At 44.9% G+C, this 16,340-nt stretch overlaps 1 protein-coding gene across 1 annotated transcript in view; it reads left to right on the top strand.

Moving 5' to 3' along the window:
* The first annotated feature begins 4,857 nt into the window (after window positions 1–4,857).
* Window positions 4,858–16,340, top strand: part of MKLN1 (muskelin 1) — a 100,867-nt gene continuing 89,384 nt past the window's right edge. Inside the window, exon 1 of the mRNA XM_033057470.2 lies at window positions 4,858–4,969. Coding sequence (XP_032913361.1) covers window positions 4,875–4,969 — 95 coding nt within the window. The 5' untranslated portion in view covers window positions 4,858–4,874. The remainder of the gene's footprint in view (window positions 4,970–16,340) is intronic.

Here is a 16,340-nt window from a genome sequence, read left to right as displayed (position 1 = left end):
ATTTGGCAAGAAGACCGGGGCTATTCAGCCTGGAGAAAAGAAGGTTGTGTGGCGATCACATAGCAACCTTTCAGTATCCAAATGGGGCCTTCAGGGATGTTGGAGAGGGATTCTTCATCAGGAAATGTAGTGATAAGACAAGGAGTAATGTGTACAAAGTGAAAGAGGGGAAATTTAGGCTAGATGTTAGGAAAAAATTCTTTAGTGTGAGGGTGGTGAGGCACTGGAACACCAGTGGGAGGATGTGGATGACCCAACCCTGGCAGTGTCCAAGGCCAGGCTGGGTAAGGCCTTGAGCAACGTGATCTAGTGGAAGGTATCCCTGTTCATAGCAGGTGAGGTTGGACTAGATGGTCTTTAAGGTCCCTTCCAACCCAAACCATTCTGTGATTTTACCAAAGGATGGAGAGTGTGGGTGTGATTTGTGCCATCATTCCCATCTCACTGTCTTTCCCTGCCCTCGGGTGCCCTATTTCAGTTCAGCCAGAGCAAGGGTACCAGGGAGATCTTCTTTCCCCAGTGTGGCTCAGAGCCACTTGCATCCCTTAAATGGCATCTTCTGACTCAGATACACTCTCCTCCATTGTCTGGGGCATGTTGTTTTGCAGCTGGAGATTGGTGAATGAGGCTGAGTTACTGACCTTGATTTGGAAAAAATGCAAACTTGTGCTTTGCAAAACAAGCCTTTTAAAGCTGGCTTTTATGCAGAGAATTATGCCAATGTGTGCATGGAGGCACTGGCATTTTGGGCCTCTTTCAATCCTCTGGATTGTCAGTGAGGTCTTTCATTGATTGAAAGCTTCAACCAAAGGACAGATGCTGCAAGAGGCAGTGAAGAGGACTTAAGCAGGTATTGGAGTGTTTAGCCCAGGAGCAGATGCTTGGATCAGGGCCTAGATCAGAAGAGGTATTTTATTACGCTGAAGGAGGTATTGTTTTACTGCATTGTAAGGAGGCACAGATGATCCCTCTCTCTAAGGGGACAAATAAAACATCATCTGGTTTTGAGGCTTGTTCTCATCCCTTTCTGGTGTGGATGTGCATGGCAGCCCCACAGGAAATGGGTCTCAATAAGCTTTGCCACTTTTTTCCATCATGTCATTAAAATGAGAGATGAAGATGAGTGAGGCCAGTTTGAGGAGCTTTTGGAATTCCCTCTGGTCATGCTCCAGCCTTGCACACAGGTTAGAAACGTTTTTCTTTGAAGGTGCTATGGGAGGCAGCAGGCATTTGGCTTGGGAGGAAGCTCTTAGCCTGAGTCTCATGTCTGAGTTAAACAAGGCCCTCGCCTTGCAGGAGGAGCTCGGTTAGGTGAGCACCGCCAAAATCTGGTAGGACAATACCCCGCTGGGCCAGCGCTCTGCTTCCGCTCCCTGAACAATGGGAGTTTACACAACTGCAGCCCACTTGAGGTTTCTGCCTTGATTCATGGCTGAGCAACGAGACCCCAAATGTTACAGCTCTGCCTAATGTCCTTGGCTCTGTCCTGCTTTGGAAGGAAACATGCAGCGGCCTGTGCTGCCAATGCTATTTCCTCTCTCGCTTGTCTTTAAAGGTCTCTTTTTCCAACAGCTGATCGGCTCCGCAGCTCCGGGGAGGACGTGAGATCCGGCTGGCCCACGAGCTGGCTGGTATGGCTGCGTGCCATGTTGTTGTTTGTATTGCTTTCATTTTTCTGGCGTTACTTGGCTCTTCCACGAAACTTGTTTTCATCCTGAACTATGTGCTCATTACATATCCAAACGCCCACGCGAGGTTTTGCATGAGGAAACTCGAAACACACGCGCAGTAGAGGAGCGAGTTTCTGATGTGGGGGGATGAGATATTCGTCTCGAGGCTGACACAAACAATTGTCAAATCCCTGAGTATCCTGCAGTTGGGGTTCCTGCTCGCTTTGCTGATGACAAGTGAACACTGTGTGTGCATCCTCCTGGCAAAGAGACGCAGGGAACATCTCTTGTGGTCACCTTGGCCTTTCCCAGAAACTCCAGCTACTGTCCAAGGCACACATCCAGGGACCTCCGAGCTCTCTGGCAGGCTGGGCCCTGAACGCCAAAGGGACCTTCTGCTGCTAGCAAAGCTCTCACTTCCCCTGTGCGGCCCCATCCTCAGAGAGCAGCCAGCCACAGGCAGCACGGATCCACCCAGCCAGCTCTGGGCCAGGAGGCACCAAAACGTGCTGGAGGGTTTCAGTGAGGTCCCAAGTGAGGGGGGCAGGAGCAGGAAAACTCTGCACGGGGTTTGCTTCGTAAGGACAAGGAAGCTTGTGAAGGGCCTGGAGCACAAGTCTGATGAGGAGCAGCTGGGGGAGCTGGAGGGGCTCAGCCTGGAGAAAAGGAGGCTCAGGGAGATACTTCTCACTCTCTAAAACTCCCAGAAAGGAGGGGGCAGCCAGGTGAGGTGTCTGCTCCCAGCAATAGGATGAGAGGAAACGGCCTCAAGTTGTCACAGGAGAGCTTTAGATTGGGCTTTACAGAAAAATTCTTCACTGAAAGTGTTGTGAAGCACTGAAACAGGCTGCTCTGAGTAGTGGTGGAATCACCATCCCTATAAGTGTTCAAAAATCGTGTAAATGGGGCACTTGGGAACATAGTTTAGCGGTGGGTTTGGCATTGCTTGATAATTTCAGAGGTCTTTTCCAACTTTAATGACTGTGTGATTCCATGTGTAAGTGCCCTCTTTGTGGTACTTCCCTGGAGCAATGGGTCTCAGTCACTGCTGGAGGCAGGATGAGGCGTGTTGGTGCCATTGGGCTCCCCACATTCCTCAGATCCAGTGTCACATTGACAGAGCAAGCACAGCACAGGCCTGGACCAGCACAGTGGGCTTCAGTTTCTTGTTTTCTGAGTTTTCTCTCCCTCTTCTACAGCCCCATCACCAGCTGGGCTGCAGCAGCTGCCCTGGTTGTGACACAGAGAGCTCATCTGGAGGCTGCAGACTGTCCAAATCTGCAGCACAACACTGCCCTGCACATTATGCTCCTCCCCACCATGCTCTGTCCACTCAGAGTGTGCAAAAACCCTCTTCTCCAGCAGCCACTGCTAACTGCACAGGACTGGGCAGGCTGTGCTGGAGGGACCACAGGGCTCGGTTTGCAGCTTTGGATTGCTCTGCTTCCTCATAGCCTTCCCTGCTGCCTGTGCTGCAGATGAATAAAGATTTTCCAGGGCTGTCAGTACTGCGTATTTCACCAGCATTCCCTTCACTTTAAGTCCAAAATGTGCTAAAAATACGCTGGCTTGGCATCCAGGTCTCGATTCAAGTGGTAACAGGATATTGGGCAGAGAAATCCTGGGGTGGTTTCACTGTGCAGCAGCAAGCTTCTGGCTCTTCCTTCTTTTCCTCCTCCTCCTGGCTGCTGCAGGGCTCTTACCCTCACTCTCAGTCTCCTAAATTTCATATTCAGAGGTCCTAGGTTTCACACAGCATTTTTCCCCTTGGGCTGGTTGTTAGCAAGGCTCCAAACACTGAGGTGGTATCTCTCCCTCTGGGGTTGGGAGTATATAATCAGCAAAGTATTTGTTTTATTATTCCAGTGGTAATTTTGGGAGGGGGATGCCTGTAGGCTGGAGCTGGAATAAGTGAAGTCTGAAATGCCACGGGAAGGCCACAAACGTCAAAAGGCCTCATTAGCGAAACAGCAGAAGGAGATGTGGATGTTTGTGCCTCATCCATGGATTTTGTTGTGTTGTTTCTGAGTCGTGTGGCTTTGATAGCAGTGAAAACACAGCGAAACCCCTCTGGGAAAGGGTCTTGAGATGAAGTGCTTTCTGCTCCCCCTCACTTTTGAAACACTCAGTTGATGTTCAGCCTTCAAGGCTGCTGAGCGAGTTTTTCATCCGCAGGCAGATTTTGCTGCCACATTCTCACTCACTTTCCTAAAATAAAAGGGGAAAAAAAAGAGAATCCTTGTGCTAATTTAATCTAGCCAGGCATCCTGCTGTCCTGCCTCATAATATCTCTCCAATCTGTCATTTCCAACAGACAGTGGTTTATTGGTTTGGCTTTTTTTTTCCTCCCCCTGGTCTTGAAATATCTCTTTTTCTTTCCAAGTAGCCCAGAGCTCCCCCAGGGGTGTCCCAACTTTCTCCTTTGCTTTGGTGGGAGCTCTGGGTTAAAACATTTCCCTTCTTCAGGAAAAACCCTACAACCTCAGACAGAGAGAAGCTTGTCAAAGAATCTCCAGTTTATGTGCTGGTCCTGTCGGTGCTGCATTAATGGCTGGACTTGATGGTCCTAAAGGATTTTTCCAACCTTAACTATTTTATAATTCCAGGAGCCAGCTAGAATCGAACTTCACTGAGTTTCTCTTGATCCCTTTCTCAATCACCCACCAGCGTGGAGCCAGGGAATGAGTATTTATTTCGGTAATTAACAGTCCTAAGCCCACCTGAGTCCCTCAGGGCCTCCCTCTGGAGCCCCATGGGGCACACCCTGAGCCCCTCATCCCCACAGTGCCTTTCCCAAACTTCTCAGCTCACCTCAAACCCTCGAGGCATCCCTTGAGCCCCTCAGGGAATCCCTTCAGCCCCACAGCCCTTCCAGCCCCTCAGGCCACCTCAGCTCCGTGGAGCATCCTCTGAGCCCCTCAGGGTGTCTTCAGACCCACAGCCCCTCTGAGCACCTCCTCAGACCTACAAACCCTCCAAGCACCCCAGTGCACCCCCTCTGAGCCTCACGGGACACCCCCAAACCCCTCACGGCACCTCAGCCCCAGGGGAAAGCGCCCGAACCCACGGAGCTCCCCTCAGCCGCCCCCGAGCCCCCTCAGATCGCCCCCACCCCCGCCGGCGCGGCCCCTTTAAGAGCGCGGCTCCTTTAAGAGCTTGGCCCCGCCCCCCGCGGTCGCTGCCGGGGCCGCTGCTGACAACAAGATGGCGGCGGCGGCGGGTCCGGCGGGCGCTGAGAGCCGCGTGTTGGGCTATAGCCTGCACCGCTGGAGCAGCTTCTCCTCCACCTACCTGCCCGAGTGAGTGCTGGGCTCGGCACCGTGCCTGGAACGCGCTCCGGGCTCGGGTCTGGGGGTGGCTGGGCGGCTGGGCCTGTGTGGGGCCTGCGCGGGCCGTGCGCTGGGGCCTGCGCGGGGAGGCCGCAGCAGTGGCAGCGGGAGCGGAGCTGGGTGTGAGCGGCGTTCTGTGTGTGAGAGGGCTCTGTGCAGCAGATTTTGGGGGGCGGGCGTGTGTGAGAGGGGTGTCTACAGGAGAGTTTGGCGCGGCTGTGTGTGAGAGGGGTCTCTACAGCACGGTTTGGGGGGCTGCGTTTGGCGGAGGTCTGTACTGCAGGAGTTGGGGGTGTTAGCGGGGCAGGAGGCTCTCAGCAGCGCTGGAGGTTCAGAGACAGGGCACCATCACTTGGGGCTGTGTTTGGGAAAGTGGTTCATGAAGAAATTTGGGGAGAGTTGCGCGGAGCAGAGGGTTTGGAGTGATGATGGGGAGGGCCTGGAGAGTCAGGTTTGCTGCTCAAGAGGAGAAGCTGAGCTCAGATTTTGGGGAAGAACAGGTGCTGGTGTGGGAGAGGCTGGTCACTTACTGGGTGAAACGAGGAGAAGGGTCAGTGCCCCTCCTGCCCTGCCCTGCCTCTATCAGGTGCTTGTGGGTTCTGTGTTTTTTGGCAGCTGGGCGTCCTCTTCTGCCCCTGACCTCTGGAATGCTGGGCTGTGTCACCTTCTGTTTTAGTGAAAAGGTGTCACCTGCTGCTTTTAGGAATTTGGGGGCTGGCAGGAGCTGTTAGAGCCATCGGTTTGTGCTGCTGTACCAGCTCATCCCATCCTCTGTTGGCCATGTGGCATCTAGCTGCAGCCTGTGCAGTTCCTCTAGTTTCTGGCAGTCAGGTCTGGAGTGACCACAGCGTTTAGGTGGGATGTTTTTGGTAGACCTTTTGGATAAGCCATCCTTGGTGCTGGATTTGGGGAGGACTGCTGGGGTCACAGCACAACGAGGTCATCGTGGGCTGTCGAGGCTCATCCGATCATCGATTGTGCTACATCTGCTGACCTTTGATTGATGTATCCTGAACTCACCCGCTATCAACAAGTGACAGAGTTGCCTTAGTTGTTAATTATTAATATCCTCAATTATCTCCACTTTCCAAAATGAGGCAAACCTCTGAAAACAGGTTTTTAACTGAACTCCAAATTGTTTTGGTTTTCTGTGTATTTTCTGTGTTAGATGTGGAAAAGAACTGGTTTCTTTTCTAATTGGTAATCTTTGGTGATAATTAAACCATCCCTTTACCTTTTTTGTTAAAACAGCTTGCCCTTAGGGTGCCTCTTTCAAGTCTCTGATGGTCTTGTAGTTATTTCTACAGGCATTTCTAGCTTTTAAAATCTTATTAAAGTGTTGGTCCCTGAGGAGAGGGGTGACAGTCCATTATTGATCTCAGTGATGTGATATAAACACAAAGTATTGTCTTTCTCCTTGTTATTCCTTTCCAAGGCTCCCATTAGTCCCTTTTGCTACAGACTCGTGTCAGGAATTAATGTTCACGTGGCATCTGCAGTGCTGCCCAAAGTCCTTAATGCCTTCCCTGATACAAATTCCCATTCCTGTTGCTGGGCTGGTATTTTACAAATGTGTGACCTTGCATTTGGCTGTGTTTAAGATGTTGTTTAAAAGTGCTTGTCATCAGTGAAAACAATTTTATCTGCTTTTAAGCACTGTAATCTCAGCAATGGGGTTGTTCTCTGGTGTGCTGACCTTGGTCTGATGGATTCTGGTCCTAATGTGCTGTCTTGCTGTGGAAATTTTGGTTTTTGCTTTTTATTCCCATGGTCTGGGAGAGAGCTGGAATACAGTCTGAATTGGAAAGGAGAAGCTTTGAGCTGTGATTTAAACCTTCTCTTTTTGAGAGGTTGATCTTAATAAGAAATATATGGGAGAGTGGGTTTTTGGGGATGGACTGAAGATGGAAATGTTGAAAATTGCTGGGACAAGACCATAACACTGTGGGATGAACATGCACATAGAACTAAAGGCAGTCTTAGTATTTAATATGTAGAACAAAATGATGCTTGTCTGGAAGAACTTGATCTTAGAGGATGTTTTCCAACCTACATGATTCTATGATATTGGAAATTCTGGTTACAGTGTAGTTTAAATGGGTTTGCTGGCATAGCTGGAAAGAAACCACTTTAACCTTGGAGGAGAGGCTCTGCCCTCATGTATGTAGGAATGAATATACAGCTTATTAAATATTATTGCTTGTTGTTGGGAGCTGTGGTCTTGCAGGCAAAGTGCTTGGGGAGGAGCAGCAGAGGAATTAAGCATGATTTAAACACATGCCTTAAGTAGTTGTATGGTTTTAAATGTAAAAAACAAAGTTATGGAATGTGAAACTTTTATTACTGCTGATCAGGGAAGAAATTAGATGTCTAGTGACATCTCACCTGCATGTGTGATGCTGAACTGACATTGAAACTTTTCAGAAGACTGAAATCATCTGATAACCTCACTTTTAATTAAAAAAAAAAACCTAACCAGAGCAAAACAAAAAGTGTTTTTCAAAGGCCTTTCTGGTCATGCTCTAGCTGATGATCAGTAATCTGTTGAAAAACATTAATTTTCTTTCAGTGACAGAGAAGCTTCCTCTGCTGAATGCCAGTGTCATTCCTCTTGCATTTGGTGGTGGTACTGGAGGATTAGTTAGTGCTGGGTCCAGTTTCTGGCAGTTTTACCTGCTGCATGTTTGCAAGGACCTTTCCAGACATTAAGTGAGGATTGTCTTAATGAAAAGAAATAGTTCTCCTGTTTTTCAGATCACTGGAGTTGTCTATTGGTTTGTACCAGCAAGAAGACTGACGGGTATTTATTTTAGAAACTGTGGGTAGAAATCAAAGAATTGGTCTGGTAATAATGGCTAGCTCAGTCAGTGTTTTAGGGTAGGTTGTGCCTTTGGGAAGAGAATTGATCCAAGAGGAGATTTGCTGTTGAAACATCTGGTGATTCCAGAGATGCTCTGCCTGTGCAGGGGCACTGGTGCATTGAGAGGCTTCAGCTTATCCAACTTGGAAAATGCTCAGCCCAGCCCATTGCCTGAGCTGTCAGGTCATTCCTTACCTCTCCAAGGTTCCTCCAAAAAGGAATGGAGCCCCAGGGGAGGCTGCTCCCTCATGCCTCATCATTCCTTGCCTCTCCAAGGTTCCTCCCCAAAGGAATGGAGCCCCAGGGGAGGCTGCTCCCTCATGCCTCACATGGGGCTGGCCTAGGGATTGCCCCAGCACTGGCAGTGCCTTCACTCCAGTGACACAAATGAGCACTGGTGTCCTTAGACATGCACAGAGACCAGGAGATGGATTTTATTCCTCTCCCTTCTGTGCCCTCCTGCAGGAAGGGATGAGCTCAATCACTTTGTTTCTTTCTGGCCAAGGACAGAATAAAGTTATAGAAGGTAATGCGTGTCTTGCTCCAACTTGAGTTTTTTTGGTAGGGAACAGAACCAAAAGCTCTTACTCTACACTGAGAGAAGCACTTCATATCCTCACTTGTTTAGTGGCCTGTTTCTGTGCCTGCTCCAGTTTGAACTTCCTCCTGAGGTGAAGTGCTGTGCTCTGTGCAATGGCAGCCATGTACCCTTTTTTATTGCCAGATTGCTTTATCCTGGGGCTGTGGGTTCCAGTGGCTGCATCAGCCTCATGGCATTTTGTATTTGGTAATGCACTCAGGTCCTTCTGTCACTGCTTTATACAGCTGAAATCCCACTTCAGAGACTAACAAGAGCTTTTTGCTGTGTTCCTCTATTCACATACTTTAGTGAGGAATGTTCATCCTGTTTCTGTTGCTCAGTTTTTCAGTCCTTCAAGTTTTCCTGTATGGAATCTCTGTAGAGGAAGATCAGTATGTTTCCCATGTTTGACTTCAGGATTTTTAATTAGTATTTTGTTTATTTCTTGTGCTAAGGTTGTTATTAAGAATATAAATTAAGATTGGTTTCTAGCTGATAATTAAATACCATTAACAATCTCTTAGTTGGTGTCACTTTTTCACTGCAACTCACTTTTATCTGTTTCACAGTCAACTTCAGTTATTCAGAGAATTCCAGTCTTCTCCAGTTTGATGCCTTGAGTGGTCATGTGGTAAAGGCTGAATAACTGTTTTTCCTTTCCTAGGAAATATCCTGGAGCAGGGAAAGATCCAGTTGAACTGTTAAAACACACTCAAAATATTTTTTTTATTGGTTTTCTGTATTTCCATCAAATTGGGCGAAGAAAGCTTAGTGCAAGATACTGTAATAGTAAAATATGAGTGACACATAGGCTTTTAAAGTGAGAATGCAAATTTCATTTTTACTTTCTAGTTATGAGGATGTAACAGCAAGTTCCTGGCCAGACTAAAATGTACTGGTGTAGTGGTCTGCTCTGAAAGAAGCTGAATGTTTTCAAATCTTGCAAAACCTTAACAAGAAGGTGAAGAGAGCACATGTAGCAAACTTTTTGGGGTAAAGTCCAGAAGGATTAAAAACAACAGGCCTAAACAAACAAACAAAAAACCCCAGGTGGAAAATAACCTGAATTCCAGCTCCTGTGATTGCTGAGATTTTTGTAAAAGTAAAAAACATGTTTGTGGCCAGTGAATTGTGGGTCTCTGTTTCTCCTCCGACCACATGAAACTGATGACTCAGATCTGTACCTTAGAGGTTCATAAATGGCTTTGTAGATGCATCCAGCTCTTGAAGAATCTCATGTTCAAGCTGAGATCAGTCATGACTAATGAAAAGGTTTATTTTTAATATTATGTTCCCTGAGCCCAAGCTCTGTTCCCTTTACAAGGTGAGGATACCTTCTGCTGAGGTCTAAAGAGTTTAAAGCCATCTAAACCAGACCTAAGTGGTGGAAGAGTTGTAGAACTGTGACTTTGGAGGGTTTTTTGCACCAATAATAAGCATTAATATACTTTTTTTAGCTAAGCTCTCAGCATTTCCAGCTTTACTTCAGTATTTTGACATAGCCAATCACTTTGTTTGTTGTAATTGCTTTACCTGTAGGTATGGGAAGGCAAGCAGGGCTGGCTCTGTAATGCTGATTATTTTCAGTGTTGATCAATACTTCCAGCAGTTATTAACATGAGCAGGGAATGCAAACCCTGCCTAACCAGTGAGCTGACCCACTCCTTTCCTCTCAGCTGAATCCTGTGTATAGAAATGCTCTCAGTTTTGCTTTTTGTCCTTTCCAGTGGCCAGTGGAAAATATTTTCCCCCCTCTGCATGTTTGTGTGGACTTTCTGGATGTTTCTAGACAACCTCATGAACCTTCTGACAGGCATTTTCCCTCTTGTTTACGTCACTTCTGTAGCCTAGGATTTTTCTGTGAGTGCTGAAATTCAGTATTTACAGAGTAAAACATTTCTGTAGAAAATAAAGCTGCCTGCAGCTTGAATACATAACTATTAAATGCTTCTTTGGTGTCTGATAAAGTTAACTAGTGAGAAAGAAAAATGTCAGAGGTGGAAAGAGTAAAAAAAAAAAAAGTCACAAAATTATGAAGTTATGAAGAATTATGAGTTGTGATATCTCTTGCTCCCCAGGTAAAAGCACAAGTGCTGTAGTATCAGGAGAAATCTCTTTAGGCTCCAGTTAAAATACAGACATTATTTAAGAGATTAGACAGGTTTATTCACTGGCAGAAGGAGGAAGGTGAAATGCTAATTGCTCAGGTTCCCTGGTGTGCCCAACCTGGCAGAACCTGTAATGCTCTGATGTTCAGCCTGTTCTGGGATGGCATTTTACAGGAGCATTAAGAATGTAAAATTTTCATAGGAGGTGTTAACATCATCAGATTGTGAATCATTTGCTGTGTATGTGAATATATAGCCTGTGTGTTTAATAAAAGTTTTCTAGCCTTTAATTACTAATTACTAGTTTAAAGACTAACTAGTTACTGGAGCAAAGTTTTCCTTGGGAGAAATGTTGTTGCTCAAGCAGTATGTACAGTCTGCTTGATTTTTTTTTTTTCATAGCAAAGAATATGTTTTTTAATTCTGTACATTCATTATGGTTTTATCAGATTGCTGGTAGAATGGTCAGGTTTATCACCACCATCAATTTTGTGATCTGATCCTGATTTTTTTGCTGAGATTAAGTAGTGTGGGTAGCACTGATTCCATCACTTACATAGATGGTGACTTGTTCTAAAGCAAGCCAGTGGCTGACTTTAATTGTACATTAATATAAACTTGTAAACCCAGATGTAATTTTGCTTTTTTTGCCTGTTTTGTGGGAAGAGTGTGCTGTAAGTTCACTGGGTCTGAATTCCATAATACACCAGTTACTGGAAGGGGAGGAGGAGCACTGGAGATGTAGAGTGGTTTGTTGCTTTAGGTAGTTGCTATTTCAGTCATTACTTGCAACTCAGTGTGCATAATCCTTGAGAAATTATTTCCTGGATCAATTTAAATCAAGGAGCACAACCATCTATTTAAGTTGAGGACAGCAGCCTGCAAGTCTGAATTTAAACTGCAGGAGCAGACTGGCTAATAGCACTTGCTCTTCCTCTGCTGGCACCTTCTGCTGTTCCTGGAAAAGGACAGGATCTTCATCATGGATAAAAATTGTGCTCTGGTCAGTTTGAATTTGGTGGTGTTTTCCTTGGTCTTCCCTGCCTTTCCTCCTGAGGCTGGCTGAGTTCATAATGTCATGCTCAAGCTCTGGGAAGGTGCCTGAAAAAACATTGTAACTCCATTTAGGACATGACCTGTATTTTTCTGGAATGCTTTTCTGTGGGTACATAGTTTAAACAGCATTTGGCTGTTATGGTAATTATATTTAAACAGCAATTTCCTAGCCTGTTCTGCACTTGAAAATTTTGTTAGTAAAAGAGATGCACTTAACACAGAGTGCTAAATTGGAGGTAAAAATTTGGGTTGGGTAAATTGACCTGTGAATAAGGAATTGATGAATGAGTTCCCACTCCACTTGTGTGCGTCAGTGCACTATTGCTAACTTTTAATTTTGTCCTCTAAAAATCCTGGTTTCTGCTACAGAGTTTGGAAACTGCCAAGTATGGGAAGTAATTTTGGCCTGGGAACTACTGTATCCTTTAGCATGAATTATGTATATTGATCCAAAATAAGGAATTATTCCCTAATGTAATCCAGGGTCAAATGTTTGACCTGTACTGTGTTTCTCCACATAACCAGCACTTAACAGGCTGATAATTCCTTGTTTTCCCAGATCAGTATTTTGTCTTCTTCATTCCTTGAGTTGCACTGTCAGTATGAGAAACTTAATTCGGAATGAAAGCTATGAAAGTTTTCCCACCTGGAACCAGGAGGCATTTTCCATAGAGTTTTGGTGGAAAAATCTCCAAACATGACATCAATTTGGGCATGAGGCAGCTTCAGTCTGTTTTGTTGAACATAGTCTGCTTTAAATTCTTTTGCAGGCATCAGTTTTTTGGGTGAACTTTTACTGGGTGTGAGGTTACAGCGCTGATGAGTACTAAAGATGTGTTTATGGCTTACATTAGCAATGTATAGCTTTACATCACTGAGTCTGGTTTTATGGCTTCCCCTGAGTGGAATTATTACAGATATTGTGGAATAGAAGAGCATCCTTGCACTGTTGTGAAATCGTGGAAGGCCTTGATCTCCTTCCTGGCCTTTGTTAAGTTTTTCCATATGTGTATTAGTCAAACAGAAATACTCCACTGAGGTTTTCATGCTTCCAAAATACAGCACAGGGAATTTACATAGATGTGCTGCTTTCCTCTAATCTACTTAAAAAGGATCTGTCCCATCCCAATAAAATGCTTTTGGAAATGAGAAGTGAGCAGTGCTGAAGTGGGCTGCTCCAGAACTGTGGCAGTTTTGGAAAGTCAAAGTTCAGTGACTTTTCTGGTGATTGCTGGCAGTAGAAATCCCTATGTTCACACACAATCCAAACTATTTTCAAGCTAGATATGAGATTTTCTCAAAATGAAAACTGAACGTTGTTATCCAGTGGTTGTGGGTGATGATGTTTTAAGCTCTGGGAGATTTTATTCCAGTATTTTATCTGTTGGCTACAAATTCAGTCAACTGAAGAATGTAATCTCTTTATCTTTTTCCTTGAGTCTTGAAGGGCAGAATTCATGCTATTCTTGGTCTCTTTATTAAGCCAGGGATTTATTTCTACTCGGGGAGTCTGCTGGTATCTTACCTAGGCTTGGTTAAAAGGCTGGAATTCAGATATCCTTGTGTGCTCAAATAGTCTTATTGAGTATCATAATATGTACAGGTGAACACAGAGTATGAAATGAGTAAAAGAAACTGCAGCAGATGATCTTATAATCACTGAATTTGCTAATATCACCAGCATTTTAAGTTATTTTCTTATAAAAATGCAGATAGACATTAATTCAACTATATAGAAAAGATCTGTTTTAGTGGTCTAACAGTTCTTAAATTTAAACCTAAAGTCAGTGCAGGGAGAGAAGGAACCTTGGTAATTTTTCAAGCTTAGAAGATTCTCAGCATCACTTAGCAGTGAAATTGCATCTAAACTATAATCCCTAAATGTTGGGACAATTAGGCTGGTAATCATCTGTGATGCGTGAACTTACTGTGGGTACCAACAGAAGTAAATAAGCCTGACTTTATTTTTTCTCCTGTTTGTTTTTCCCCTGTGTTCATACTGATACTCCCAGCCTGGAGCTGGGAGCTTTTGCCACCATGGATTTGAATCTCTCAGTGATACAGTCAAAAGTTTAATCCGCGATTTAGGGTTGAATGTCACTGGAATAGAAGTCATTTACTGGGCTGTGGTAACTTGGAAATGACCTCAGGAGTTGCCAGGGGAGGGTTTAGATTGGAAATCAGGAAGGGATTCTTCACCAAAAGGATTGTCCAGCCCTGGCACAGCTGCCCAGAACAGTGGTGGAGTCACCATTCCTGGAGGGAATTTAAAGACATGGATGTGGCACTTGGGGACGTGTTTTAGTGGTGGCCTTGGCAGTGCTGGTTTAATGGTTGGACTGGGTCATCTTAGGGCTTTTCCAACCCCAAGGGATTCTGTAACTTCCTGCACTACACTGCTGCAGTTTTAGTCACTATTGATACCATTCAATCCCTGTCATGTCCCAAGGAAGAACTGATGAATGAAAAAGTCTTTAGAAGTCTTAACTAGATAAGGGGAGTAAAAACAAAGTACTTCCTAACTTGCCTTACTGGAAATGTCTGTGACAGGGTCATTTAACATTTAAGAAGCAGTTTGGTTGGTCTGGCAGTGATGATAGGCATGTTAAAAAACAAAAGTAAACTTTTCATAGAAAAAATTGAGAACCTGATTTTAATGGGACTGTTTCTAGGCCAGAGCTAAGTAATGTCAGGTTTGTTGTCCAGTATAGTCAGCTGTGAGCTGATGAATAGATTTCAGTAAGATCTCTAAACTCTTCAGTTTATTTTTGTAATGCTGTATTTATGAAGCTATTTTATTTTTGATAGAAATAGGTTTATAATATACCGATGATGTTGTGAGACTGCTGAGGAGATGAAGTAAAATTGAGCAGCAAGTTGGCCAATCTCATGACATTGTTATATTTAAAACTGTGCACTCCTGCACATGTTCTACTCAAACTTTGTTTGGCTATGCAAGAGGGTAAGAAATGCTGTGTTGTAAAAAAACAACCTCAAAACCTCCCACTTTTTCTCCTGAATGGATCTGCATAATAACTTCCCATTTTTACTATGATGTTTTCGTGTCTTTACATTCTTCTGCCACTCTGAGCAGAGAACTTTTCCTTGGAGAAGGAGAGAAACTGTAGCAGAACCTAAAAAGTGTTTTTTAACTTACTTTAGGTGATAACCATAGGTACATGCAGGTTTTCAAACATTGCAACCAGGTGTTTTCAAATCAGCATGGCTTGTAGCGAGCTATGGGAGTTGCAGGAGAAAAAAAAATCTCTAGTTCTTTCCAGATCCATTGGGTTTTTAGGTGGTAAGTTGTTTTTATCCCCTGTTTCTCTTGGTTAAGGCTGTGTGTACATTCCTGTGTCTAGGCTGGGCAGGATTATCTCCGTGGATGCTTTCTGCTGGCTGCTGTGAGGGTTCTGCATGTTTGGAATAATTCAGTCCACCACGTCTTACAGGGGACTTAATGGAAATTCTAGTCTGTGTATTCCAGTTGCTGTGTTCTTCCCAATCTCTTTTGGGATGGTTGTAGGAAAAACTGAAAGAATCATCACGTGGACAACCCTGCAGCAAGTATTTAGTCCATTTCCAGCCAGTCTGTGTTTTCCTAGCACTCCAAGTGCCTTTTTGCAGTGTAATGGCGTGGTAGCTCCGTGGTTTTGAAGAAGAGAGTCTGAGCTCCAAGTCCTCTCAGTAAAGCCCGTGCCCTTTCCTGCACAGCTGCTCTCTGAAGAGCCATGTGAATGTGCCAAGCAAAGAGAGTGTTTGGGATTTGTTTATTCTTAAAGACTTGTTCCTAAAATCATGGATTTCCCTAATAGCAACTCCATGAAAATATTTAGGTTAGATGCAAATTATAGCAGCCTTAAACCTAATTTGCAGTGTATTCTGCAAAGTCATCTTATTTCTCCCTTCTCCACTGGAGCAAAGGAAAACTCTCCCTTAGTGATTGTCGTGTCTGAACCCACAGAGCTCTTAGCACAGAGAAGTCCCCAGGACATCTCTGTCATTCCAACAGAGATCAGCCAACAGTTGGCATAAAGGATATGATGATTTCTGGGTTGGTAAAAGGAAAAATTACCTCCTTCCAGCAGTTGTGAGACCAGTGTCTGCCTGGGTAATAAAAGGAAACTTGTGCTGTGCTTTGCCAAAAGCTTTGTACATGGGACCATGCACTCTTTAGCAATGGGAATCTTACAGTAAGGCTTAGCTGCTGATAGCTGTGCAGGCAGCCAGGTTAGAAAATGAGGCACACCAGGCTGCCTCTGGAATTTCTTGGGGTGTAATAAAATGGCCCCTCCTGCTTTGCTTCTCATAGCAGAGGTGCCACGTCATCTCACTTTTCAGTAATTTCTTTCCAGTGGGAAGGGGGGATTGGGAGTTCACTCCAGTGGGAACCCCTTGTCCCAATCCAACTGCTCATCTTTTAGCCTCAGCTTGTGCTGGTGCTGGTATGAGCTGATCTGACGGAGGGAGTTATTTATGCAAATCTTTATTATAGCTGCTGGTGCAGGGAGGGGGAGGATCCTTTGAGAGTGGGTGGGATGGTCCCTTTGGCAGTGTTGTAGATTGGTGCCAGACTTGATCTTGTATCCACAGCTGATGATGATAAGTTATCTCAAACCACATTTAATGGGATGCTTTTTTCGCAGGAAAAGCTTGCGTAAAACCATCGGTACTTGTGCTAGCTCGAGGGCTTACAAATACCTCTTTATTTTTTTTTTTAATGTCTTGTGAAAATAA

This window comes from Catharus ustulatus, chromosome 4 (genome assembly GCF_009819885.2).
Source record: "Catharus ustulatus isolate bCatUst1 chromosome 4, bCatUst1.pri.v2, whole genome shotgun sequence".
NCBI classification, from domain to species: domain Eukaryota; kingdom Metazoa; phylum Chordata; class Aves; order Passeriformes; family Turdidae; genus Catharus; species Catharus ustulatus.
This window is presented reverse-complemented; position numbering and strand designations above follow the sequence as displayed.